The following is a 27,937-nucleotide window of genomic DNA, read 5'->3' on the forward strand; positions in this document are numbered from 1 at the left end:
TAGTTTTGTAAGAGAAAATTATCTCACATCTTGGATAAATTACTTGTATTTTCCTAATCGTCAAGGATAGTTTGGCAATTATCTCAAACCTCAGGTATGTGCAATTTCCCTTTTTATTTAACTTTGCAAGCCTTACAATCTTTTGCCTCGTAAAAAGTCTATTTGGTTATTTGATAAGCCATTTTTATACAAATAGTTCAACCAAAAGAAAAATAAATAAATAAATAAAAAGACTTAAAAGTTTCAACACACCCCCACCCCCCCCCCCCCAAAAAAAAAAAAAACACATATTGGATAGTATCTATATACAAGTTTTATAAATCAGAACTATTATGAAGAGCAAATTTTATTTCCACATATACATTACAGCTATTTTACATGGGTTGACTTATTTGCTCTGAGGGACCGCATGTGCTGCGGTCGGCACTAAATGAAACATAAATATGACAAACGTGCAGGTGAAAGATGGAATGCCCAACCTGCTTCCGCATTACCACTAATGAGGCCTCTTTGTATGAGATTATGTCATAGACTACGCTCTTATGTAATGACTGTAGGCTTCTCCCTTCCGGTAAAGTCCTTCAGCTTTGATAGAGATAACGCGAGATCTGAGACCATTACCAAAGAAATAGTGAATGTATATTACCATAGAAACTTTTTTAAAATAAAAGTGAACCAACCTATTAATGGTTTTAGTGCTGTTTGGGCATCCATTTCATGTTTAGACACATCCGGCTCAAACTGTTCAATGTAAATTCTAACAGTTGCACCTGCTGAACCAGTCCCCTGAAAATTCAGAACTGGGTTATTTCTGTGACGGTGGTAAGTATCTCTTTGCTAAAAATCAAGAAGGATAGCCAAGGATTTCTGAAAGAGTATCACTAGCAACAGTGGTACTAAATCAGAAATCATAATACTCCTGTTCCCCCATTTATTCGAGGGCAATGTAATAAATTCATGCATACCGAAAGACGAAATATTATCCTTGATCCATCACTGAAAACAAACCGGACACCTTGCTTGGACACCACACTTCCATCTACCTGTATGAATGTATAATACCTCAATAAAACCAGCTCAGGTAAAGCAAGTTGCTTTCAGAGGAAATGACTACCAAAAAGAACAATAAAATTGTGAGCTGCTTCGACTTACAGGATCAGTATATGTGAAGTCATCTGCAAGTTGAAGGACATAATCTCCTACAACAGAGACCCTCTTTAGCATCTAATATAAGCAGAAGATTGAGATAGATTTTAGAAGCCAACTTCAAATTTACCATGCTTATCCCCGGCCTTGCTTGTAGATACCAAATCCCTAAGATATTCAATCATTTTGTTGGCTCCTTCAGACTCACATTCCTGAAGACAAAGTTAAAGTCAGAATACTGCACCTCAGAAAGAAAGCAAAAAGTACAACGTATAAACTGCAGCAATGCAATTCCATACAAATCATAGACTAAATCTTACTTCATAATCATATCTAGAAAAGAAGTTTCTTCCATAAGTGGCCCAATGCTCCTTCACTACATCAGAGACAGAAACCAATTTCTCCCCAGGTTTTTTATCCTTGTTTCTATATGCAATTATTGAAAGCCAAGCCAACACTGCCCTGCCAATATGAAACAATTGGAGTTATATGACAATGTTACAGCAATTTATTATTAATATAAAGAGAGTTTAGATGGTTTTTACAACAAAGTAAGTAGTTCTTTGAAGAGTTTTTCTTATAACCTACTGCCTAACCAAAAATAAATCAAAGAACTAAGTTGCAAGAGTCAAACTGGCTGAACTTCATCACCAGATGAACGACCGAGCAAGGCAGTAGTAAAACAATTATATGAAAACATAGGCAAGAAACTAAAAGATGCATGGATATTGATATGGGAAACAACTATGTAATTGAGGTTCCCACCTGGACTAGAATCATATTAATTCCAGTTTACATTTCTAATTGACATCTAAGCGAGGTTACAGGGTTATTTAAATGTTAGAACACTTCAGAAAATATAGAATTTTCCTTTGACATGAATGTACCATATGCCATCCTTCTCACGAATGTGATCAGAGCCTGTTCCAAAACTTTCTTCGCCACAAATTGATAGCTTCCCAGCATCCATAAGATTCCCAAAGAATTTCCAACCTGTTGGAACCTGAATTAACATCTCATTTTAAGAATGTACTTTGTCAGAGCATATAAATACAATGCATCTTGTTGTAACTAAATGCCTTCTTCAGATCATCATAATAAAAAATAAATGAGTTCATCAAGTGCTTCACCTCAAAAAAGGGAAGATTCAACTTCTGAGCAACACGATCTAGAGCACCACTTGTTGGCATTGATCTAGCCAAACCCTAGAAAATAAGAAAGATGAATGGTCATTTCTGTTTTATAGGTGGAAAAGTGGTGAGATGAAAAAGGTAGCAAAAATTCCTACTTTAGGTCCACTCTGGAAGTATGGAATGGCTTCCTGAGCATTGGCTGCAATCATTGCAACAGAATCTGAAGGAGTGACAAAAAACCCTCGACCAAGAATCATGTTTCTGTCACCATCACCTGGATAGTGATAGAAATAGTAGCATTAGGTTTTAATTTAAACTGGCCCAGTCACATTCAATTACCACTCTGCAATTCTACCAATAAGCATCTGTGGTTCCCTCAATAAGCTTGTAAGAACAGTAGTTAAAACAGTATAATTGTGGAGAATGTATGATTCACAGGCATAATTTCAATGGGGAGAAAAGGCCATTCAGTAGGGAGAGGCTCGTTCTTCCTGTTCTACGTACGCTGGCTAGAATTACTTCCCCTTCTAACAAGTGATTGCTAAGGAGTATTAGCATAAAATTTAGGAGGCCTTTCATTGCTCCCCCACACATATAAAGGCAGTAACTATACTCCCATTGATAAGCGATACAAGATCTCATGCAATGAAACTGCGGTTACAAAACTGAATGCATTTCCAAACAACTTGCTCAACCTTGCTCCTAGACCTTATTTAGGTGTCACGAGATATCACCTGAAATAGGCAAAAGCTACATGTATAATTCTGAAGCCAAGCCTTTCCAGAAATGAAGCCCATGGAGAATGTGTAAAGATTACGTACTTAAAACCTAAAGCACCTAAACTAAAGCTAGAAAGAACTGCTTTGCATAAATATGCCTGTTTTCATTTATAAAATTCACCAACTTTCCTAGTGTATAAAAAGCAATAGAAGTTGTCCATAGTTAAAGCAACAATATTTAACTACATGCCTAAAGGTATTTACAGCGGTATATCCTCCGGACCATCCTTATGTTGTTAATAAGCAACAATATTCAAAAAGTTGTTAATAAGCTTCAAGCGAGCTTGAGGCAGTCCATCCTTATGTTGTCAATAGCTGATCTCCAATTTGGAGAGAAATACTCTCATTGCAGTCAGACCAAGCAATTTGTAAGGTAGTTGTATTTGTACCCAGGACAGGATTAGTGTTTTTATCTCCCATGCATGCATAAATTCCACCATGGGTCGTCATGATAACAAACTCCGCCTGGGGATGTTATCCATTGCCGGTCCCAAGCCCGGATAAAGGAAGAGGGTTGTGTTAGGTAGCCGACAGCCAACGTAAAACTTAGTCGGATCCAAAACATGAACTCTAGACAAATTATGAAAAATCATTTGGGCGTGGACGTAACCCTTCATAGCGACGCGCTACACTGCTCCCGTGTAGTGACAAGTGAGCTAGGGCCGCTGCATCGGCGCCCGGATGTAGTGATAAATGAGCAAGGGTTCCCGCATTTGCTTGGACAGATGTGGGTAAAGAAGCTAGTCCAAAATCAAAATCAAAACCAAAACCAAAACCAAAACCAAAACAAAAATCAAAATCAAAATCAAATTCAAAGTCTAAGGCCAAAAACAAAATCAAATCCAAAGTCAAGGCCAAAAACAAAATCATAGATTAAGGATTGGGTCATGGAACATAGGAACATTAACAGGCAAAGCTATGGAAGTGGTGGATGTGATGATTAGGAGAAAAATTAATATTATGTGCCTTCAAGAGACAAGATGGGTAGGGAAAAAAGCAAAAATTTTATCAGAAGCTGGATATAAAATATGGTACACAAGAACTGATCAAGCGAAAAATGGAGTGGAGATTATTATGGATAAAAACTTAATAGATGAGGTAGTGGATGTAAAGAGAATAGGGAATAGGATTATTATGGTGAAGATTAGTCTAGGAAGAATGACTATGAATATCTTTAGTACATATGCACCACAAGCGGGATTAGGTGATGAGATAAAAGTAAAATTCTGGGAGGACCTAGAGGGACTCATACAAATGATACCAAGATGAGAGAAAGTGATTATAGGAGGTGACTTAAATGGGCACGTGGATAGAGACGAAAACGGATATAGAGAGGTACACGGAGGGTATGGATTCGGGGAAATTAATAATGAGGGTAAATCTATCCTAGATTTTGCTATGGCATATGGGCTCATTATAACCAATACTAGGTTCAAAAAACGGGACGAACACTTAATCACATATAAAAATATCACCTCAAGCACCCAAATAGATTACTTCCTCATGAGACAAGAGGATAGGTTATGTTGTAGGAATTGTAAGGTGATACCGGGAGAGTGTTTGACTACTCAACATAGACTTCTAGTACTTGACGTCCAAGTAAGAAATTGGAAGAGAAAAAATCAAATAAAATAAAATCCAAGAATCAGGTGGTGGAATTTAAAAGGGGAGAAACAACTAATCTTCAAAGAAAAATTAAGGGGTAGAAGGGAATGGAATGGAGAAAGACAGACAAACCAAATGTGGAAAGAAATGGCTAATGCTCTGAGAAGCACGGCAAAGGTAGTCCTTGGAGAGACAAATGGTAGAGCCCCTAACCTTAAGGAGTCTTGGTGGTGGAATGAAGAGGTACAATTGAAAATTAAAAATAAGAAAACTTGCTATAAGGCGGTATATCAATGCAACAATGAAGAAAATCAAAAAAATTATAAAGAAGCAAAAAAAGCAGCAAAAAGAGCTGTTAGTGAAGCAAGGTCAAAAGCATATGAGAATCTATATAAACGACTTGATACAAAAGATGGAGAAAGGGATATATATAAATTAGCTAAAGCAAGAGAAAGAAAAACACGAGATTTAAATCAAGTGAAATGCATAAAAGATGACAATCAAAATGTTTTAGTAAATGAGGGAGCGATTAAGGAGAGATGGAAGGAGTATTTCACAAAATTATTCAATGATGGTGGTGACACAAGAGTTAGGTTGGGACATCTTAGTAACTCCGAAGGGAATGTGAGCTACACATTCTATTGACGCATAAGTTCAAATGAAATAAGGCAAGCATTAAAAAAGATGAAAAATCATAAGGCAGTGGGACCAGATAATATACCAATAGAAGCATGGAAATGCATGGGAGAAGAGGGCATCTCCTGGCTAACGCAACTATTTAACGCCATCCTTAAATCAAAAAAGATGCCAGATGAGTGGAGGAATAGTACTTTGGTTCCTATATACAAGAACAAAGGAGATGTTCAAAACTGTGAAAATTATAGAGGAATTAAGTTAATGAGTCATACCATGAAACTCTGAGAGAGAGTAATAGAGCAGAGGCTCAGAAAGGAAACAAAGGTGTCAGAAAATCAATTTGGTTTTATGCCTAGTAGGTTAACAATGGAAGCTATATATTTACTGAGGCGTCTAATGGAAAGGTATCAAGATCATCAGAAAGACCTACATATGGTGTTTATAGATCTAGAAAAGGCCTATGATAGGATCCCTAGAGAAGTATTATGGAGGGTTTTAGAGAATAAATGAGTCAAAATAACCTATATACAAGCCCTTAAGGACATGTATCATGGTGTAGAGACAAGGGTCAGAACATGCGGAGGGGATAGTGAACCATTTACAACTACAATAGGACTGCATCAAGGTTCTGCACTAAGTCCATACTTATTTGCCCTAGTAATGGATGAACTCACTAAAGATATTCAGACAGATGTGCCATGGTGTATGCTATTTGCAGACGACATAGTGTTGGTGGATGAAACAAAAGAAGGAGTGAACACTAAGCTTGAGTTGTAGAGAAACAATTTAGAATCTAAGGGATTTAAATTAAGTAGAAAGAAAACAGAATATATGAAATACAAATTTAGTAAAAATGCAAGAGTGGATGATGTTATAATAAAATTAGAAGACCAAATCTTACAAAGAAAAGACCATTTTCAATATTTGGGATCAGTGATTCAAAAAGATGGAGAAATCCACGAGGATGTCGCACATAGAATTAAGGCAGGTTGGCTAAAATGGATAAATGCATCGGGGGTGTTATGTGATGGTAAAATCCCATTAAAATTGAAAGAAAAATTGTATAGAACAGCTATAAGACCAGTCTTGCTGTATGGCTCAGAATGTTGGGCAGTCAAATACCAGCATGAACAAAAGACGAATGTAGCGGAGATGAGGATGTTAAGATGGATGTGCGGACATACAAGAAAGGATAAAATTAGAAATGAAGTTATTCGTAATAAGGTAGGAGTAGTGCCAATCGAGGAGAAGATGAGAGAGACTAGACTAAGATGGTTTGGTCATGTGAGAAGGAGACTAAGAGACGCTCCTGTGAAGAGAGTTGATGAAATGGAACAATTAGTCACAAAAAGAGGTAGAGGTAGACCCAAGAAGACTTTGGGAGAGACATTAAAATTTGATATGAAATATATGAATCTAAATGAGGATATGACAAAAGACAGAAATACATGAAAGTCTAGAATTCATGTAGCCAACCCCACATAGTGGGATAAAGGCTGGATATGTTGTTGTTGTTGTTGGTCATCATGATAACAATTCCTCTTCCTAGAATCTTACACAGGAACAGGAATGGGCCTCGACCATCCAATAGGTCATTCATTTTATCAGCATAACATGCCTGCTGAAGAATTGCGCTTCCCAAAATCTTACAAGAGAAAAATAGACCCGGACCATCTAGCAAGTCTTTCGCTTTATCAGCATAGCATGCCTTCTGATCTTACAATCTTCTGAATGCCAATCAGAGGGATCTTATTTGTCATTATTCACTCTTTAGTATTGACAGAATCCCATCCTCACAATCTGATGAAAACCTATTTTGATTTCCGAGCATGTATGCCAACAATGAAGGGAAATTTTACAAATCTATAACGTCACTTACACTCCATGGTACAGTGAAGAGAGAACAAAAGGACAAAAGGAGCAAAGTCTTAAATATGTGGCTGAACCAAGGCATTTGGCCCTGATGAGTTGCCAAGTGCATGAAGACAGTAAGTAGAGAAAACTGTTCGTGCAATGACTGTCAAAAGCAGATAATCCACAACAAAAGATAAGTGAGTCAACTGAGATAAGTAACTCGGCTTCTCTGCATGAAGCAACTGGTTACGGTAGCATAGGGTATGTGATAACAAATATGGATTCAGATGATTAAGATTTTATTGGGATGATATGATTGCTCGGTAGATAGCCCTAAATTTTGTTGCAACTGTTAAATTTTGCTTTAACTACTGCTTCTCTGTCTGTTAATTTTTCAACAGAATAAGGTCCAGAACCTTCAGGGAAATAGATACATATATTAGTGAGTAAAAATGTATATATACATCTATAGTGTATATATATATATATGCAAGATCAAATTAGAGTAGAAATGCTGCTAGATGCAAGTTCCAAATCTTTCTATTTTATACAGTACCGTCACTTGCAGCTCCGAAATCAGGTCCATTCTCGCCAAACATAATATTGACCAGATCCTTGGCATATCTGTTGGACAGGACGACATCAAAATGAATATTGTATGGAAAATTATAATACGCATGTACCAAAGTGTGAGATACGCATGTACCATCACTTTCTTACGTGAGATTGGGATCTGGATGACCATGCCCAAAATCTTCAAGAGGCACTCCATTTGAAATATAATCCTTTCAAGAAAGTTCCAAATATCTAGTTCAGCAAACTTCCACTGCAGTTTCATTATGATTTTTAGAATAGATTAAAGATGCAAAACATACTGGACTGGCTCCCAGCTTGTCAACAAATATGGGTTTTGCATAAGCACCTGTAACTGCATGCATGGCATCAAATATAAACCTGAAAGTAAATATTAAACACAAAACAATTCAGAATCTAACAATTCCATACTCTGTACTCTTCTAACTCAATTAAGAATCCACACAAAATGAGATATAGAAACGGTTATATTATAAAAATGAGATATAAGTGGTTTAAATTAAAATTTTCACATTTCATGGCATGGAATAGATGAATTCATTTGACAGGAATGAGCATAACTAGACCCATGGCCTCAGTTCCAACGGAAGTAGACCTGTAAATAATGTCAGCTAATTTTGATTGTTACAAAAAGAAAAAAAAAAAAAAACCTTCAAAATGGATCTACAAAAAAGTTAACCCCCCCCCCCCCAACTGTTAGAATTAGGAGCTCTTAGAAACCGATTCAATGGTTAAGTTTGTCAATCTCTCTCCACTCCTCACCCGGAAATCAAATCCACAACAGAATATATAAAACAGGAAATGAAAACAGCAAAGAAACTAAAGTAAAAGAGCAATCAAACCACACAAGAGGCGCAGAATTATCCTGGCTCGGACTGCAAAATGCAATCCTACATCCAGCCTTTTCTCAAGAGACAAATCCACTAGAAACCGCTTGAACAAGAGTACAAAAACCTTCCTTCTCTCTCACACACAAGTTTGTTGCCTTCTATACAAGAGAATATCAAGACAAACTTTCCCTCTAAGCCTTTCTCTCTCTCGACAACATCACTAGTATCCAGAGAAAACAATAGAATGATTTGTTATATCAACTTCCAGCCTCTTGCCTCCTATTTATAAACTATAGGGGCGGTAATTATAAGGCTAACTACTTAGCCTATACAAAAGACTAATATATCCCTCATAATAGAACAACTAAGTTAACTAATCTAACTTAGAATAAAATCACTTGGAAATCATCTTCATTCTAACAGATTCTATTCTTCATCTTCTAGAAATAATCCTCCATGCAAAAACCCAACACCCACCCAAAAAAAAATAATAATAAGGATAGGAGAATCTATAGTGGGTGTGTCGAGACCATAGATATCAAACCTCCTTCAATGATTAATCACATCGCATGGAGACATGTATCCAAACTTGGGTATGCATACATGAACAAGTGGTAAACATTTTGTATAAGATTGTAACATAAACTCTGTAATTGTTCAGAATTCTTGAAATTAAATAAATTTTATCAGGAAAAAGAAATTTCCATTCCCCACCCCATCCATGTGAGGTAAGAAATTTGTCTTTACTATTGGTGATGATCTTGGAGACTGACCACCACGTGTCGCCTCATTGGATGGACCTCGGGAGTGGAAGCTTCGGAGTTGGCTATGACTGACTTCGGGAATATAGCCTACAAGACAGTGGAGCGACGGGGCTAGGATCTCCCAAGGTAGACTCTGACGCTCAAGTTAGTAGAGTAAATGCGGATAACAGAAAATTTAAGAGCTGGAGACCTGTCATGCCTAGTCAGTGCCCCTACTTTTTATAGGCAAGACCATTATAGGGTACTCAGGATAAGGCCCAAGGTGGTCGGGCACGACTCCCGGAGACCTCGGTCAAGTTGGAATGAGTCACATGCTCCGGTCCGAATTTTTCAGACTCCACTCTAGATAGCTCTGCAAGTATTGTCACATGTCCTTTAACTATTCGTAGAAGATTTCCCCACTCCGCATTGTGGACTTGCCACGTGTCAGTCTTTTGGGCGATCCACGTGGTGAACGAAACGACTAGCGTGCAGAGAGTATTTTAGTAATTTAGATAATATCACATCACTTGCCCCCCACTCCTTGAGCCGGGTTGAGAATCATATTGGGTCGAGGAGTAACCTAGTTTTTGAGATCATTTGAGTGTAAACTTCCCCGATATGTATAGAAACATGTTAAATGTGAATCTTACACTTAAAGAGTACCATTTATTACATTGGAATTACAAGAGATGCTTGGTTGGAGGACTTGGGTCTCTCTATATAAGCCCAAAGCCCCAAGCTTCCAACTTTTGAGGTTAATCTTTCTCCCTCTTCTCTTTTTTTCATTTTCTTTTCTTCCTCTCTTTTTTCTCCCTTTTTTTTTTTTTTGGTGAGAGATCTTGGTAGATCTCGGCCTTGGCCGATGCTCGGCCATGGCCGAACTAGATCCTAGCCGAGCTTGACTGTGGCAGACCGCCAAGCTCAGCCAGAGGGCCAAGGTCGGCCTTGGTCGATTCCCTATGAAGATTGATTTTTTATTTTTTTTAATTTAATTTTGTTTTTTCACTGAAACTTTGGTTTGACTAACCTGTTTCTTGTTACTTTCATCGCATGCGTGGTTGAGATTTCTCAAGCTAGGTCGTGTTTATTGAGCTCCTTTTTGCTCGTGCCCAACCCTGATTTTCCTTTCCTGACTTATGTTCTCTTTCTCCTGATCAATTCTTCCTTCTTGGTTAATCTTATTCATTTTAGCATGTCCTCTTCTTCTTCCTCTGGCTCAAAAACCTCGAATACTAATCTCCGCAATGAGGAATTGAGTCTAGAATTATTCAGTCCCTCCCACGGCCCCTTTGCAGGCCCAAAAAGCTTAGGAGGCGTAAAGAAACTTCCCCTTATCTTTCCTTGAAGTCCCGTCTAAGTAGTGATCCCAACCTAGAGAACTTGCCTGAAGATCTTATTATCGATCACTCCATTGTATCAGAGAAAGAGCTTATTCCTATTTTCAAGAAATACCTCCTCATTCTCGATGATTATTGATACAAGGAATCCAGGGGTTTGAAAGCCCACCAAGCCCCCCATGGCTGTATCACCGTGCTATCGGCCTTAGGTTTCTCCTCGCGGCTCCTGTAATCGAGGTTTTCTCTAATGTGAGGTTATGTCTTTCTCAATTGACTCTCAATGGCTGGAGGTGTCTGGCTACCTTCATTTTCTGTTGTCGAGCTCGAAATATTGAGCCCAATGCTCAACTCTTTTTGAAAATGTTTAAGGTAGTCCCTGCCAGGAAGACCGAACCTCAATTCGCTTTCTCTGCTCTTAAACAACGTCAGTTCATTGTTGATAATCCTACCTCAGTAAAACAATTGAAGAGTAGGTTTTTCTTTGCTGGCCTGAACAATAGAGATGTCAGTTTCGGGGTAACACTTTAGTGGGTTTTTCAGCCCTCAAAGATCTGGAGTCCCGAGGTCTCGCATGATGAGCTTTGTAACATTCAGATTTTGAGAGAGCTGAACCCTATCAGGGCTCAGGCATTGATATGTGACTGTACCCTGTACTTGAGGGGTCTATCAACTCACGCTTACTCCAAGCCCAATGTTACTCTGGGTAGTCTCTTTTTCCACTATTTTCGCACTTTCGATTTGTTGTTTTCCTTGCTACTAACATCTTGCCTGTGTTTTTGTAGTTGAAATGGTGAGCACGGCCTTCATCTAGGAAAAGAATAAGCGGAGGCCCGCGAAGGATAAGGGTGTCACCGCCCCCAAGAAGGGGAAAGTTGCCTTGAACCCTCCCCCGCCAAGGATAGGGAGTCTAGCCGTCTTTCTAAGAGGAAGAAGACTTCTCAACCCCCGAGACAACTAACTCAAGCATCCGATTCCCCCCCCCCCCCAACTGCTCAGACCGCGTTCCTAACTGGGGAGTGAAGGAAAGCGATCTCAGTCGGAACACCCAGGTAGCAAGACGAACGATTCACCACTTAGCAACTCTAGCAGACCGTCAAGTATTGGTAGAACATTCCTCAAAGGTAGTGGAGGCCTGCTTGTGTAAGCATCTAGCCCAAGTAACCCTTTTTACCTTACTGGCAGGCTCAATTGTGCTGCCCTTACTCACCTCGCTTGTTGCAAGTGGTCACGCTTGTCTCGGACTTCTTTGAACGCTTTGCCCAGCCTTCTATGAAAACCCTTGAATTAGACACCCAATTGCACGAGAGGGACGAGATAGTAGAGAGTCAAAGGAAGGACCTAAGGAGTTGACCTTCGAGCGGCAGTCTTTGGGCTAACGCATTCAGGAGCTCGAGGAGGAGCTATCCTAGGCAAATTCCCTCAATCGTAAATACGAACGCAAGTATGCCGAGCCCACCAAACTTCCTGAGGTGGAAGAGTTCATCCAGCAAAACCTGCAAGAGGCTTGGATGAAAGGATTCTGAGCCCATGCTACCGAGGTTTAACGAGCTCATCCAAACTTGGACATGTCCAATGTTCGATCCGTTGAAGAAATTGTGGCGAGCTGGAAGACTCGGAGATGGCGGACGACAAAGACGCTTCTCCTGACACTTGAGTTTTCTTCCTCATTTTCTAGCTAGAACTTTTATGCTTCTTCTAACGTCATGAATTGGACTAGTCACTTTTATATAATACTATTCTACTTTGGTTCTTCAATTCTTGATTGAAAATATAGGAGCTAGGGGATTAATCCAGCCCTTAGTCCTTCTTTAGTTTGGGGACAGCCTAAGGCTCTTGACCCTTGAATTTTTGCCACTCTTTCACGAAGGAGAGTGTTGGGTCCTAACTTTTTTTCTACCATTAGTCCACCTACGACTTGAGGATGGCTTAGGGCTCTTAACCCTTGGATTTTAGCAACTCCCTCGCGGAGGAGGGTGTTGGCCTCTGAGTTTTTTTTTGGCCACTAGTCCACCTTCGGGGACAGCCTAGGGCTCTTGACCCTTGAATTTTAGTCACTCTCTCGCGGAGGAGGGTATTGGGCTCTGAGTTTTTCTCCGGTCATTAGTACACCTTCGGGGGCAGCCTAAGGCTCTTGACCCTTAGATTTTCTTTTGACTAATTGTTGACCTTTGTGAGATTATTATTGGATGGAGACAATCAAAAGTCTTGCCATTAGTCGTAAAAAGAGTACAAAAAGGTTCAGGGCATTCCCCTTCTTATTGATAAAACTTTCTCAAGTTTTGCACATTCCAGGTATGCTTCAAGGGCCTTGCCTGCCATATCTTCTAGTCAAGATGCCCCCAGACTTGGGGATTCCACCACCCGGTTCAATCCTTCCCAATTCAAGGTTAGTTTATTCACGTCCCAAGGATGACTCATGTCAAACCGTCGCAACACAAGATCTCCTGGCATGAAACTCCCAACGTGCACTCGTCGATTGTAATGCCTAGCAATGCGCTAGTTATACGCAGCTTGTCAAATCTACAACAAATATCAGAGTTCATCCATCAGGTCCAAGTTGCACCTTAGCCCTTGCTCGTTCACCTCGGGATTGAAATGCTCCACTTAGTAGCTAGTCACCCCAATCTCAACAGGAATAATAGCCTCCGAGCCATAACACAGTGTAAAAGGGGATTCTCCTGTAGCTATTCGCGGTGTGATTCGATAGGACCATAGTATGCTGGGGAGCTCATCTACCCATCGACCATCCACTTTCACAACCCGAGCACGAAGTCCCTGAAGAATGGTTTTGTTTGTCAGCTCTACCTGCCCATTAACTTGAGGATGGGCCACCGAGGTAAAATGTTGCTTAATCCTTAGCTCGCGGCACCATTCCTGCACCGACCGGTCCTTGAATTGAGTGTCATTATCCGTTATTAGCCCCCTGGGAATACTGAACCAGCCGACGATGGATTTCCAGAGGAATTGCACCACAAGCTTTGCCTCCACCCCACTCAGTAAAGTAGTCAATAGTTGCTATCAAGTATTTGTTCTATCCGACCACTAGCGAGGAGGGTCCAAGGATGTCAACTCCCCACCTGGCAAATGGACAAGGCGACGCCAGGTGGGTAAGTTCGGTTCCCAAGGTGTGAACCAGGTTTGAAGTCCTTTGGCATCGCTCACAAGTTCAAACCAGCTACACAGCATCGCTCATCATCATCAACCAGTAGTACCCTTGTCAGAGTGCTTTTTGAGAAAGAAACCGAGCTCCAATATGACTGCCACAAATCCCCTCATGGATCTCCCTCAGCAGCGGCTGGGTGAAGGACTTCTTGTAGAAATCCAGGCCAACCAGTAGGAACTTGGTAGCTTGGCACTTGAGGTTTCGACTCTCTTGTTCCTCCTCTAGTAGCCATCCCTTAGGTAAATGTGCTATGATAGGATCCATCCAACTTTCTCCCCTATCCAAGCAAAGTTGTTACGCTTCTGTCTCTATGTTCCTCGGGGGAAGTGACTGCATGTAGACAGCCTGGGAATTCTTGGGGAATGAAGTAGGCCCTATCCTTGAGAAAGCATCTGCCACGACATTCTGTGCTCGAGGGACATGGTTGATTTTTACCACCCGAAAACGAGCCATAAGATCCTTGGTTATCACCAAGAACTGGACCATAGCTTCCTCTCAGGCCTCGAACTCTCCTGTTACCTGTTGGTACAATCAAATTTGAGTCAAAATATATCTCCAGATCCCTGACTCCCATCTACTCTGCTAGTCTGAGTTCGGCAATGAGCGTCTCATACTCAGCCTCATTGTTAGAGGCATTAAACTCAAAAAGGAGGGCATACGGCCAAGCCTGGCCATCGGGGCCCTAGAGCAGTAACCCAACACCGCTGCCCCCGATGCTAGAGCTTCCATCCACACAGAGAGTCCAAGTCTGGGAAACCCCTTTGACGTCTTCCTCCGGTGGGGTGCCTTCAACTATGAAGTTCGCCAAAACCTATGCCTTGATGGCTAGTCGAGGGCGATAGTCGATGTCGAAAGCGCTTAGCTCTACTGCCCATTTGAGCATCCTCCCAGACAAGTCTGGCTTTCCCAACATATGCCTTAAAAGCTGACTAGTTAGGACAATAATGTGGTGCGCCTCAAAGTAGGGTCTCAGATTTCGAGCAGAGATAATTGGGGCATAAGCCAACTTCTCTGTAGGAGTGTAACGAGTCTTGGCCCCGACCAACCTTTTGCTCACATAATAGATTGGTTTCTGAACTTTGTACTCCTCCCGCACCAGAACCGAACTGACAGCTTCGTTTGAAGCAGCTAGATAGATATATAATGACTCCCCCGGTTGTGGCTTAGCTAGGACCGGGAGGGAGACTAGATACCGTTTTAGCTGCTCAAACGCCTCCTGACATTCTTCTGTCCATGCGAAATTCTAGACTTGAATCAAGGCCTTAAAAAATGGCAATCCCTTCTCTGCAGACCTTGACAAGAATCTCCCCAATGTCGCCATCCTTCCAGTTAATCTTTATAGCTCCTTGATATTCCGAGGATGAGGCATCTCCAAGATGACTTTTATCTTCGAGGGGTTGGCCTCAATTCCCCGGTAGTGTACCATGAACCCGAAGAACTTACCAGCCATAACCCTGAAGGCACACTTGTTGACCAAGGTTGAGTTTCATCTGATACTAGCGCAAGGTTCGGAAGCACTCTTCCAAGTCATCTAGATGTTGCTTAGCCAAGAGACTCTTGACCAACATATCATCCACATGAGCCTCTATATTACGACCGAGCTGAGCTTTGAACAACTTGTTGACCAACCTCTGATACGTAGCTCCGGCGTTCTTAAGCCCGAAAGGCATAACCTGGTAACAAAAGGTGGCCTTGTATGTGATGAAAGCGATCTTTTCCTGGTCATCAAGGTGTAGTGAAATTTTGCGGTATCCCTAGAACGCATCCAAGAAACTCATCAACTGACACCCCACTGAAGTCTCTGCCCAACACTCGAAGCAAAAACCTACAGGGTACGGTCACTGATAGGGTTCAGCTCTCTCAAAATCTGAATATTACGAAGCTCATCATGCAAGACCTCGAGACTGCGAATCTTTGAGGGCTAAAAAACCCACTCAGCCGGCACCCCAAAACTGACATCCATGTCCTTCAAGCCAGCAAAGAAAAACATACTCTTCCATCGTTTTACTGAAGTAGGATTATTAAATATTAATAATAAACTGACGCTGATTAAGGGCAGAGAAAGCGAACCGAGATTCAATCTTCCTAGCAAAGACTACCTTAAACATTCTAAAAAAGAGCTAAGCATTAGACTCGATATTTCGAGCTCAACAACAAAGAATTAAGGTAGCAAGACACCTCCAGCCATTGGGAGTGAACTGAGAAAAACATAACCTCACAGCAGAGAAAACCTCGATTACAAGAGCCACAAGGGGAAACCTGAGGACGGCAACAAGGGCTTGCTCATACACGGTGACACAGCCATAGGGGGCCTGGTGGGCTTTCAAACCCCTGGGTTCCCTATACCAATAATCATGGAGAATGAGGTGGTATTTCTTGAAGATGGGAATCAACTCTTTCTCGGTTATAGTGGAATGGTCGATAGTAAGATTCTCAGACAAGTTCTCTAAGTTGGGATCACTACTCAGACAGGACTCTAAGAAAAAATGAGGGGAAGCTTTTTTATGCCTCCTAAGCTTTTTGTGCCTGTGAGGGGGACCGTGGGAGGGACGGGATAATTCTAGACTCAATTCCTCACTACGGAGGCTAGTACTCGATGTTTCTGAGTCCGAGGAAGAGGAAGAAGAAGAAGAGGACATGCTAAAATAAATAAGATTAATCAGGAAGGAAGAAATGATCGGGAGAAAGATGATAGAAGTCAAGAAAGGAAAATCGAGGTTGGGCACCAGCTAAAAGGAGCTCAACAAATGCGATCTAGCTTGGGAAATCTCAACCACTCCTGCGACAAAAGTAACAAGAAACATGTTAGTCAAGACAAAGTTTCAGTTAAAAAAAATTAAATTAAAAAAAATCAAAAATCAATCTTCATAGGGGATCGACCAAGGCCGCCCTCGGCCTAGCCAAGGTCGAGTCGAGCTCAACCCCGACCAAGAAGATCTCTCAGGAGAAGGAAAAAAATAAAAAAGGAGAAAAGATAGAGGAAAAGGAAAGGAAGGAAAAGGAAAAAGAAAAAAAAATAAAAGAAAGAGAAAGACTAACCTCAAAAGTTAGATGTTTGGCTACCAAGTGAAGTGATAATTGAGGGGTGGGGCCTTGGGCTTATATAGAGGGACTCAAGCCCTCCAACCAAGCATCCCTTGTAATTCCAATGTAATACATAATACTCTTTAAGTATGAAATTCACATTTAACATGCTCATGTACACCTCGAGGAAGTTCACACTCAAATGATCTCAAAAATTAGGCTACTCCTCGACCCAATATAATTCTTAGCTAGGCTCAAGGAGTGGGGGGCAAGTGATGTGATATTATCTAAATTACTAAAATACCCCATGCACGCTAACCGTTTTGCTAACCACGTGGATCGCCCAAGAGACTGGCATATGTCAAGTCCACAATGCGGAGTGGGGAACAGTCTTCTACAAACAGTTAAAGGGCATGTGGTAATACTTGCAGAGCAATCCAGAGTGGAGTCCGAAAAATCCGAACCAGACCATGCGACTCATTCCAACTTGACCGAGGTCCCCGGAAGCCGTGCCCAACCACCTCAAGCCTTATCCCGAGTACCCTATAACGGTTTTGTATATAAAAAACAAGGGCCCTCACCAGGTATCACAGGTTTCCAACTCTTACATTTTCTGCTACCCGCATTTACTCTACTGACTTAAGCTCGAGGGATCCTAGCCCCGTCGCTCCGTTGTCTTGCAGGCTACATTCTCGAGGTCAGTCATAGCCAAGTCCGAAACTTCCACTCCTAAGGTCCATCCAATGAGACGGCACGTGGTGGTCGGTCTCCAAGATCATCATCAATTGCCAAAAAGAGTTCTTCTCTATTCAAACATTGCTAAAAACTAAAGGACTCAATGTCTAAATTGGGTACGTGATAGGAGACACCCCATACTATTTTTCTTATCATATGCAATGATAGATAAGAAAGAAAGATTTAGAAAATTTATATAACAGTGAAAAACGTACAAATAGATATTCTAGAAAACTATTATATTCAAATGCCTCTTTATTTACTAAAATCAAACATTACACTTTACAAACCATACCCCATATTACATAGAAAAATGCACAAATACCCTATTTACACTTCCCCTTGAACTGGAAGCATACATGTAATTTGTTCTAAGCTTGTAATAGATAAATCATTGTAGCTCCCCAAAGCTTTAGTAAACAAATTTGTGAGTTGATTCTCTGATGTTATAGAAGTGGTCTTTATGTTTTTTTAAGTCCGTGTGTGAATGAATAACAATCATTTTAGTACCTCTCATGAAACACGAGACTAGAAGCAATATAAAGTATTACCTGATGATCAAGCATTAACTCTGTGTATCATGAATGTTGAACTATGAGCTCTTCTAGAAAATGTTTTAACCATATCACCTTACAATTGGTATGTGTCATAAATTCAATACTTGGATTCAGGACTAAATCAGCCTACCACCATTTACTTCCTAATCTTTCAAGATACTACATTAGCACCCAAAAAAATAGATCCCATAATAAAAAAAAATTCCACCCAGATTAATAAATGACTATAATCTAATGAAGGCACCATTAAGATACCTCAACTTCATTTACACCAAAAAAAAAGTTACCTCAGCTTCCCCACCAGGTTGCAGCACCTGCTCAGCTCAGACACTATTTCACTTTTATCAACTACAAGTTTGGTGTTTAGATTCATTGGAGTATCAATAGGCTTAGATCCTAAATCACTATTTGGATAATAAATCAAGAACATATTTGCTGTGATAAACAGAAATCATCTCAGTACCCAATAAGTACTTCAAGCCTCCTAAATTCTTAGCATGAAACTTACTATGTAGACTTATTTATGCCCTTGAACAAATCAGGTCATCATCTGTGTATACGCATAACCATAGTCTACAGATACAAAAATGCCAATAGGAAACAAAATGATTAGCATCACATAAATGTCAGTCTAAAGACCAACATAACAATGTCAGTGAATCTCCCAAACCAGATACAAGTAACAATATTTCAGTCATTTCTTCAATTGACATTGCAGTCCATACTCCTGAAGCAACAAATCCTATAAGTGCTACATATACCTTTTCCATTTAGGTTGCATGCATGAAGACAATATTCTTAAAACCAAGCAGATGAAAAGGCCAATAAACACAATGTCAGGAGGAATGGGCACACCTACAGATGCAATTTTGACCACCAGAGAGAATATCAGAACAATTCAAGCCATTAACCCATGTATAATCCTTGCCAACCCTAAACCCTAAGCCAAACAAGTCTTTAATATGCCCACTGTATCATCTCGCATAGACCCATTGACAATCAACACCAACTATAAATCCACCTAAATGAAGGGGTACATGATCCCAAGTATAATGAGAATAAATAAATCAAAAACAAAAATATGGTAACCAGACACCACGACACAACTAGATGCCTTAGTTTGTATTTATTAGTAAATAGTTTGTATTTATAGTAAAAGTAAAATATGTATATTTTACAATCACAACTCCATATTATAAACCTAAAGACATAATATGCTAATAACAAAACACATGTTTGTCAAACATTTCTGACAGGCCAACAACGATCATTTGGAATTTTGTGGGGGCAAACACATGTGATATGAAATTATTGAGAAGAAAATAGATAAAGATAGTCATAACTGCTGAGAAAAAAAAAACTTATTCGTCATACCTGAAATCTGGCCGTGAAATAAGACTTCTAATAAGTGAGAAATCAAATACATTCTGCACATAATGTCCTACTGTCATTGATTTCAAGTTTATATTTCAAATACTAATCAAGTATGCACACTTAACTCACCTCCATTAGCTCCAAGTAATCAGAAACTGGATCAACTACTTCAACACTGAAATTCCCATACTTTGTAACTCCAAGACTAGAGAGATCAATATCTGGGATTTCAGCCATCTTAATTTCAGATATCTGCATTATGTTTATGCCATTTGAACTTCAGATGTATATAATGGTAATTGATGAGGTGTCTATAAGAAAGTTATAATAGTCAGATAGCCCATAGTTAATTGGTATTCTCCAATTGAAGTACAACATAATGTGAATATTGCATATAAAACATATTAGATGCAAATCTCACAAATTTAAGTGGACAAAAACCTTAAATAGCCAGGGGGAAAAAAATCAGAAAGTAACACTTGTTCAGAGAAGACAAGAAAATCAGAAAATATTTTAACGAAGATAGTGAAGAGAAGTTTTTGATCTATACAAGTCATGGAAGATGAAAAACTAACCTACAAAACCAAGTTTTTTAAAAGTAAAGAATCAAGAAACAAAGAGGATGGGTGCATCAACATGAAAGTTTTAGTTAATTTTTTAAGTAGGAGATGTAAGATGAAGTGTATGATGAAGAGTGAACACATGTATCTAACATGTTTCCCCACAACACAGCATGTTTCACACAAAGCATTCCTCTAAAAATGGTAATCTCTTTCTTAAAAAAACTGCAAAGTTTCAATTTTATGTCACCAATTCAAGGAGTAAACCTTAATCATCAAAATGTTACACCAGTTATGGCACTTCCCAGCTTAGGGGCAGCTGCTAGTAGATTGCGTCAACTGGTTTCCATATCACATTTTCATGCAATGCTATTTAACCAGGAGGACCAAACCTTAGCATCAAAATGCCACACAGGCCAAATCTTCTCCAACTGAAAAGGACCATAGCTTTAAGATTTAAATGTTATTACCCCCACATATCAATGACTATCACATAAGAGATCAAGCCGCAGAAACAAGAGGTAATAACCTTGATGCAGGTAACAAGCAACTAGTGACTATGTTCAACAACATGCAAACAAAATAATAATATATTCCGAGCATATATACAGTATCAGTGCAGATACTTACAGAAAGTGTGTTTCCATAAATCTTGTCAGTAATGGATTCAGGTGCTGGTTGCCCGCTGCTGTAGTTAAACTGCAAACCAACCAATGGAAAGGATGGCATTGTTTCATGAAACATTGAGGACACAGTTACATGTATTTTTATACCATTGCAATTTTCTACAAAAATTCACTTGTGGAAATAAAATCAATCTCCACACCCACACAGAGATTTATACAGAATTTATAAACTTTACCCTGGTATGTATGGATTTTTCTCAGAAAAAGTACAGTACTTTTTCTTTTGAAACCACAAATAAAGGAAATTAGGAACCATTTAAATGTACAGCAACAAAAACAATCACAAGTCTTAATCCCACTAGGTGGCATCAGCTACATGAATTACAGATCTCCAGTCATCCCTATTCATGACCATATTCTCTGCAAGGCCATTATATCCTATGTCAACTCTAAGGGTTTCCCACCAAGATGTCTTTAGGAATCATCTAAATATGACTGAATAAAACTGGACTGGAGACAACAATGTCATATTTTAAAAGGATAGTATATTCATATCACCCAAGTACAGGAAAATGTTCAGAGCCTAGCAACATGAGAAAAAAGATTTCACCTTGATACCCCAATCATATTCTGGCCCACCAGGATTATGACTTGCACTCATTATGAAACCACCATTGGCCTGTGAAAATAAACTTCTTTTATTGGTACAGAAAGAAGAAATGAAATTAAAGTGATCTTACACAGGCTTTGTTTTTCAGATAAAAAAGTTATCTGACAAAGATTCTAGATGATAAAAATGTAAATTCACCTTCCTCTTCCGTATCACCGCAGAAACAGCTGGTGTGGACATAATACCATCCCTGCAACAATGTGATCCCATCTTTAGCTTGGTCATCCGAGAGAGAGACTGGACAAATTGATTATCCCATGGGACCTGAGACTCAAATACTAAGACAAAGCCATAGTTACCAAAGGCGCGCCTAGGCACGAGGCGCCTTAAGGCGCCAGTTTGGCGCCTCGCCTGGGCCTAGGCGCTGGGGCGTGAGGCGCGCCTCATGAAACCTAGGTCTTCTAACTAAATCTTGCAACCCAATTGCTCCTCCCGACTCTAGCATCTGCCGCACTTGCCTCTCCTCTCCAGCTCGCTACTCGCCCGATCTTCCTCTTCCTCTCTAGCCCCAGCCACACCTGCCTCCTCTCTTCCTCTCCTCTCCGGCGATCTTCTTCTTCCTCTCCTCTCTAGCCGCAACCCCCTCCTCTCTTCCTCTCCAGCTCGCCCGATCTTCCTCTTCCTCTCTAGCCCCAGCCGCACCTGCCTCCTCTCTTCCTCTCCTCTCCAGCTCGTTGCTCGCCCGATCTTCCTCTTCCTCTCCAGCGATCTTCTTCTTCCTCTCCTCTCCAGCCGCGACCCCCTCCTCTATTCCTCTCCAACTCGCTCGATCTTCCTCTCCCTCTCTAGCCCCAGCCGCGCCTGCCTCCTCTCTTCCTCCCCTCTCCAGCTCGCCCGATCTTCTTCTTGCTCTCCTCTCCAGCCGCAACCCCTTGATCTTCTTCTTCCTTTCCTCTCCACTCTCCAGCAGCGCCTGCCTCCTCTCTTCCTCTCCTATCCAGCCACGCCCACCTCCTAGCTTCTTAATTTCCTCTCCAGCTGCGCCCTCTTCCTCTATTCTCCTCTGCCCACGGTCTTCTCCTCTCTTCCTCGCCTCTCTTCTCATCTGCTCTTCAAGTTGAAGCTGCTAAGGCTGCCCACGGTCTTCTCCTATCTTGTAAGTTTTTTACTTGTATTTTATTTGTTTATTTCTTGCATTCTTGCCTAATTTCTTTTGCTGGCAGTTGGTTGCTGATATCTCTTTTAAGTTTTTATAGTTTATTTCTACCATTAGGAGAATTTTGTGGAAGTTGAAACTGTGTTGCAACAGCCCAATAAATGTTGTCAACCACTTCCAAAACGGACCCGGCATTGAATTATTTTGAAGCTGATCCTAATGATAGAAATACCACCACATGTAAATTTTGTCGTAAAGTAACAAAAGGTGGTATATTTCGGGCGAAACAACATCTTGTGGGCGGTTTTAGGAATACTAAAGCTTGTCCAAAATGTCCTCCATCAGTAAAAGAAGAGATTGGAAAATACATGCAAAAGAAGAAAAATAACAGGGATGAGCGAAATATAGCATCGTTAGATGATGATCTTCAATTTGGTGAAGGGTATGATGATGATGATGATGATGAGCCGCTACCTCAAAGTAGAAAAAGACCCAATGTATCTACCGGAAGTGGAAGCGGTACCAGTAGTGTTGGTAGTGTTAAAGGGCCAACACAAAAGGGTCCGCTTGATGTTTTTCTTAAAGACCCAGAAGTTAATGTGTTGAAAAGCAAGGGCAAAGGAAAGCAAACAAGGTTGGGTGAGCATGATTTTGCAAAAAAAGAGTTAAGAGCTCGAGTTTGTAGAAGCTTTGCACGATGGATGTATGATGCAGGCATTCCATTCAATACAGTGACATATGACAGTTTTAAAGTATTTATAGAAGCAGTTGGTCAGTATGGTCTGGGTGTGAAGCCGCCTAGTTACCATGAAGTCAGGGTTCCCCTTCTCAAACAAGAGGTGGAAGCCACTCGGGAAATGATGAAAGATCATGAAGAGGCGTGGGCCAAATATAGATGTTCCATTTTGTCAGATGGCTGGAAAGACAAGAGGGAAAAAACATTGATTAACTTTTTAGTCAATTCTCCTAAAGGAAGTATGTTCTTGGAGTCTGTTGATGGTTCTAGCTATTCAAAGACTGGGGAAAAATGTTTCAATTATTAAGCAAATGTGTGGAAAAGATTGGAGTAAGAAATGTGGTGCAAGTGGTCATCGATAGTGCTTCAAACAATGTTTTAGCAGGTATGAAATTCATTTTTGTAATTTTTATTATGTTTATAAATAGAACAATTTGAATATTCATTAGATATTTATTATTTACTAATATCTTGTTAATTTCACTCTAAATAATAACAGGAAGATTTTTGAAGGCAAAATATCCTACGTTGTTTTGGACACCATGTGCAGCGCACTGCTTGGATTTAATGTTGGAAGATATTTTCAAGTTGCCTAATATAAAGAAGACATTTGAGAGAGCTATTATGGTGAATAGCTATATCTATACTCGTTCGGGTCTAGTAAACATGCTTAGAAGGTTTAATGACAAGAAATAGTTGTTGAGGCCCGCAAAAACACGATTTGCAGCTGCCTTTATCACTTTGGGTAGGATGCATAGTCTAAAAAGCAACCTTAGAAGGATGTTTACCTCCGAGGAGTGGATGACAAGCAAGTGGGTAAAAGAAGTGGGGGCTAAAAAGGTTGTAGAAGTGATTTTGATGCCTTCATTTTGGAACAATGTTGTATTTGCTTTAAAGGTGGCTGGTCCATTGGTGCGTGTATTGCGCTTAGTGGATGGTGAGAAGAAGCCTGCTATGGGATACATATATGAGGCCATGGATAGGGCCAAAGAAGCGATTGCTAACTCTTTTAATGGGGATGAAAAGAAGTATGCACCCATTTTTCAGATCATTGATAATCGATGGGATGTTCAGCTTCATCGCCCCTTGCACGCAGCTGGTTGGTATTTGAACCTAGAATATTTCTACAACGCTGAACGTATAGATCCAGAGATCATGACTGGCTTATATGAATGCATTAGAAAGTTAAATCCAGATATAAAGGTTCAAGACCAAATTGATGCTGAGCTTTCGATGTATAACAATGCGGATGGGTTCTTTGGAAACTATATGGCTATTAGAACGAGAGCTGAGAAATCACCAGGTACACATATATATATATATATATTACATTATATATATAATCATTTTAGATAATAGATAATAACTAACCCATGAATTTTATTGGACAGCTGAATGGTGGGCTTCATATGGAATGTCAACACCCACGTTGCAAAAACTTGCAATTAAAATTCTTAGCTTGACTTGTAGTTCATTTGGGTGTGAACGTAATTAGAGTGTGTTTGAAAATGTAAGTGCATTGTATATATAACACTTACAATTTTTATTAGTAGTTGGTTTGTTTCATGTAGCTTATTCTTAGTATGTTTTTGCATAAATTGTTGTAGCTTCATACTAAACGGAAAAACAGGCTTGATCAACTTCGTTTAAACGACTTAGTGTTTGTGAAATACAATAAAGCATTGAGGTGTCGGTATCAAATGTGTGATACCATTGACCCTATCATATTGACCGACATTGATGAATGCAATGAATGGTTGACTGGAAAACTTGATGAGGAGAATGATAAAGATGATGAAACTGTTTTTCCAGATGACGTTGGAGATGGGTTGACATGGAGTAATATTGTTGCGGCTGCAGGAGTTGGAGAGCCTAGTTATCAATTTAGAACTAAACAAACTCGATCACAATTGAGATCAACTTCGGCTTCGACTTCAAAGCGGCGAGTAACTCAGGAGATTGAAGAGGAGGAGGAAAGTGAGGCAGAGACAGAAGATGATGAAGACTTGGAAGAGGGAGAAGAATTGAGAGATGAAGAAGAAGATGAAGGGGTGATTGAAGGGGATGATGAAGATATTGACCTTGATGTTGATGATCTCCTTGATGATGATTGATTAAAAAACTTCTTTATATTGATTGTGGACTTGTAGTGTTTATGTGTTTGTTTAGAACTTTGCATTATAATTGGTACTTGGTAAAGTTTGAGACTTTAAGTTTGAACTTTGATGATGTTTCTAGTTTAGAATTTGCATGATGAATGAATTAACTTTGATGTTGTTAGTTTATAGAATTTGAAGATAATGAATCATGAATGACATGAATATGTTATTATTGATAATTTGATAGTTGTTTATGATTTTACAAGATTTTGAGTTTTTTTTCCTAAAAGGCGCGCCTCGCTTCGCAAAAGTGCGCCTCAGGCTCTAGGACCTTTTGCGCCTCGCTGCACCTCACGCCTTTCAGAACTATGGACAAAGCAAAACCTTGACTCAAATTATCTAGTACCATCAATGTGCATCAATATCGCTTACCCCCCCCCCCCCTCCCCTTCCACATCATTAAACTGGTCTCAAACAGCTTTATTGCATGTGACACATGATAAAAGCTGTAAGTCACTTAACAAGAGAAGCTTATCTTATAGACTGTTGCAATCATTACAAGTCCTAATCCTACTAGGTGTAGCGAGCAATACAGACTCTAGCTCTTTGTTATCTCTATCCAAGGCCACCATACCTACAAAGCAATTATATGCCAAGTCTTGTCTAGAGGTTTTTCACCATTTTTTCTTTAGTCTTTCTCTTAACTCTTTTATTAGACTCCTTTCATTCCATCCACTCTCCTCATGAGTGCATCTACTTATCTCTTTTTCACATGTCCAAACAATCTTAATCATGTTTTGTACAGCATATTTTCAATAAGTGCGATACAAATAATCTCATTTTTAGTTGTACCATTTCTTATATCCATAACATTTTTATCTAAATTAAGCTAGTATTTTACATATGAAGGCGAGCCTTGGCACAATGGTACGGTTGCTCCATTGTTACCTTGAGGTCACCAATTCAAGTCAATAAATAGCCTCTTTGCTAAGCAAGGGTAAGGCTGAGTACAATTGACATTCTCCAGAGCCCGCAATGTGATGCAGCAGCCTCGTCCACCAGGCTCACATTTTTTAAGTATTTAATTACCTCATATTCTTCATTTTACAACAAAAACAGGCTAATAGTTGTTCGACTGAAATTCCCTTTCACCTCATAGCTAAATCTCTCCCAAACAAATCCCAAGGAAACTCTTGATAAATTTGACAGCAATCTATCAATATAGTCATAGCTATCCTCTTCCGAATTACCTCCAAAGAACCATGAATTTGATTACAATTCAGTAACACTAGTAAAGACTTCCCTAACATCAATTTTACTATACTTCATTGAAGTGCTTTCCTCTGATACTACATCTTCTGCCCCTAGTTTCCTCTTAACACTTTGTCCTCTGCCTCCCCCCTTCCTATTAGAGCTTAAAAAATAGGCATCCTTTCTGCATGAAGAATGCCCCTAGCCTCGATGATATCTTATTAAATTACATATAAAGATTTATTATAGGAAGTCCAACCTTGATGTTTGCGGAGAAATTTAATGAGATCATCACTTAGGAGCAGAGTTTACAGCTCAATGACAAGAGTGACATTAGTTTATTCAAACATTATACCGAAACAGTATTATAAAAATCCGAGGAAAAAGCTCCTTCTGCAGGAAATGGCTAAAGGATTAGACACCATTTGAGAAGTGATCAGATAACTCACTTGCCAACCAAGATTTTGCCAACTCCATTTCCCGCTGCGATCTTGATTATTATCTGAAATTGCATTAAACGGGTTACAACCTCCACAAGCAGAACCAGAAAAACTCCTCTATCTTAAAATTCTTAAGAACAAAATGAACTTGCCGCATTATAGAAATGCATAAAAAGACCTGGGAAGCTTCTTGGTTGAAATACCGGCCATCGCCTCCCAACACAAGCACCCCGTTCTTGAAATCCTCAGGCGCCAGCGAATTAAACAACGCCTTCACATTCCCCAAAAAAGAAAAAAAAAATCAACAGTTCCAGTAGACTAAACCCGAAAACAACAGAACCGCGAAGAAAGCGTCGAAAGTCGAACCTGGATCCAGTTGGCGAGGTAGTTATCTTCCATGAACACTTTCACCTATCGACAAACGCAGCAAAGCCAATCGGCCCAATCCGCATTCAACAGAAACTCATTTAAAGAGAAAGAAAAGTCAAAAACGACGCTTACCTTCTTCCGGAGGCCACTGGTGCCAGTCTTCTGGCCTTCGATCGGCTTGGTGGAAACGGATTTAACGCTTATGCCCTGCGCATCGGTGGCCGTGGCGGTGGGAGAGGAAGCGAACGGGGAAGACGCTCTGACGGAGGACAGAGAAGCGGCGCGAGGGGGGTTTCGGGAGGAGAGGGAGAGAGATCGGGCGGGATGAGAAAGAGCGGGGTGGTTCGGCCAGGGAGTGAGTATGGGGGAGGGAAGAGCGATGTCTGCTCGCACGCAGAACGCCATAGATGAGATTGGCGGCTTGGTGCAGTGACTGTGCCGAGGCTAGACAGCAGAGAGACAGTGCGCTCGTGGAAGGAGATGAAAGAATAAAAAGAATGAATCAATGAATGAATGAATGACCGAACGAATATGGAGCGAGTGTAGCGGAGGGGGGAGATCCGGATCCGATGATGCG

The 27,937-nt window shown here is 40.2% G+C and overlaps 1 protein-coding gene across 1 annotated transcript; it reads right to left on the reverse strand.

Annotated features, from left to right (window-relative positions):
- Window positions 1–295: 295 nt before the first annotated feature.
- LOC127798962 (phosphoglucomutase, chloroplastic) lies at window positions 296–27,929 on the reverse strand. Its single transcript, XM_052332624.1, has 21 exons — window positions 27,493–27,929; window positions 27,358–27,402; window positions 27,170–27,262; window positions 27,001–27,053; window positions 21,508–21,559; window positions 21,310–21,378; window positions 20,704–20,772; window positions 19,643–19,765; window positions 19,514–19,566; window positions 8,029–8,107; window positions 7,874–7,938; window positions 7,710–7,777; window positions 2,435–2,553; window positions 2,277–2,351; window positions 2,034–2,149; window positions 1,467–1,608; window positions 1,277–1,358; window positions 1,153–1,199; window positions 966–1,043; window positions 681–786; window positions 296–608 (listed from the first exon to the last, which is right to left on the reverse strand). Exons 1-21 carry the CDS (start codon window positions 27,763–27,765, stop codon window positions 541–543), a joined length of 1,875 nt encoding a protein of 624 aa, XP_052188584.1. The 5' UTR covers window positions 27,766–27,929; the 3' UTR covers window positions 296–540.
- Between the last annotated feature and the right edge of the window lie 8 nt (window positions 27,930–27,937).

The sequence above is a fragment of the Diospyros lotus genome, chromosome 1 (genome assembly GCF_014633365.1).
Source record: "Diospyros lotus cultivar Yz01 chromosome 1, ASM1463336v1, whole genome shotgun sequence".
Lineage (NCBI taxonomy): Eukaryota > Viridiplantae > Streptophyta > Magnoliopsida > Ericales > Ebenaceae > Diospyros > Diospyros lotus.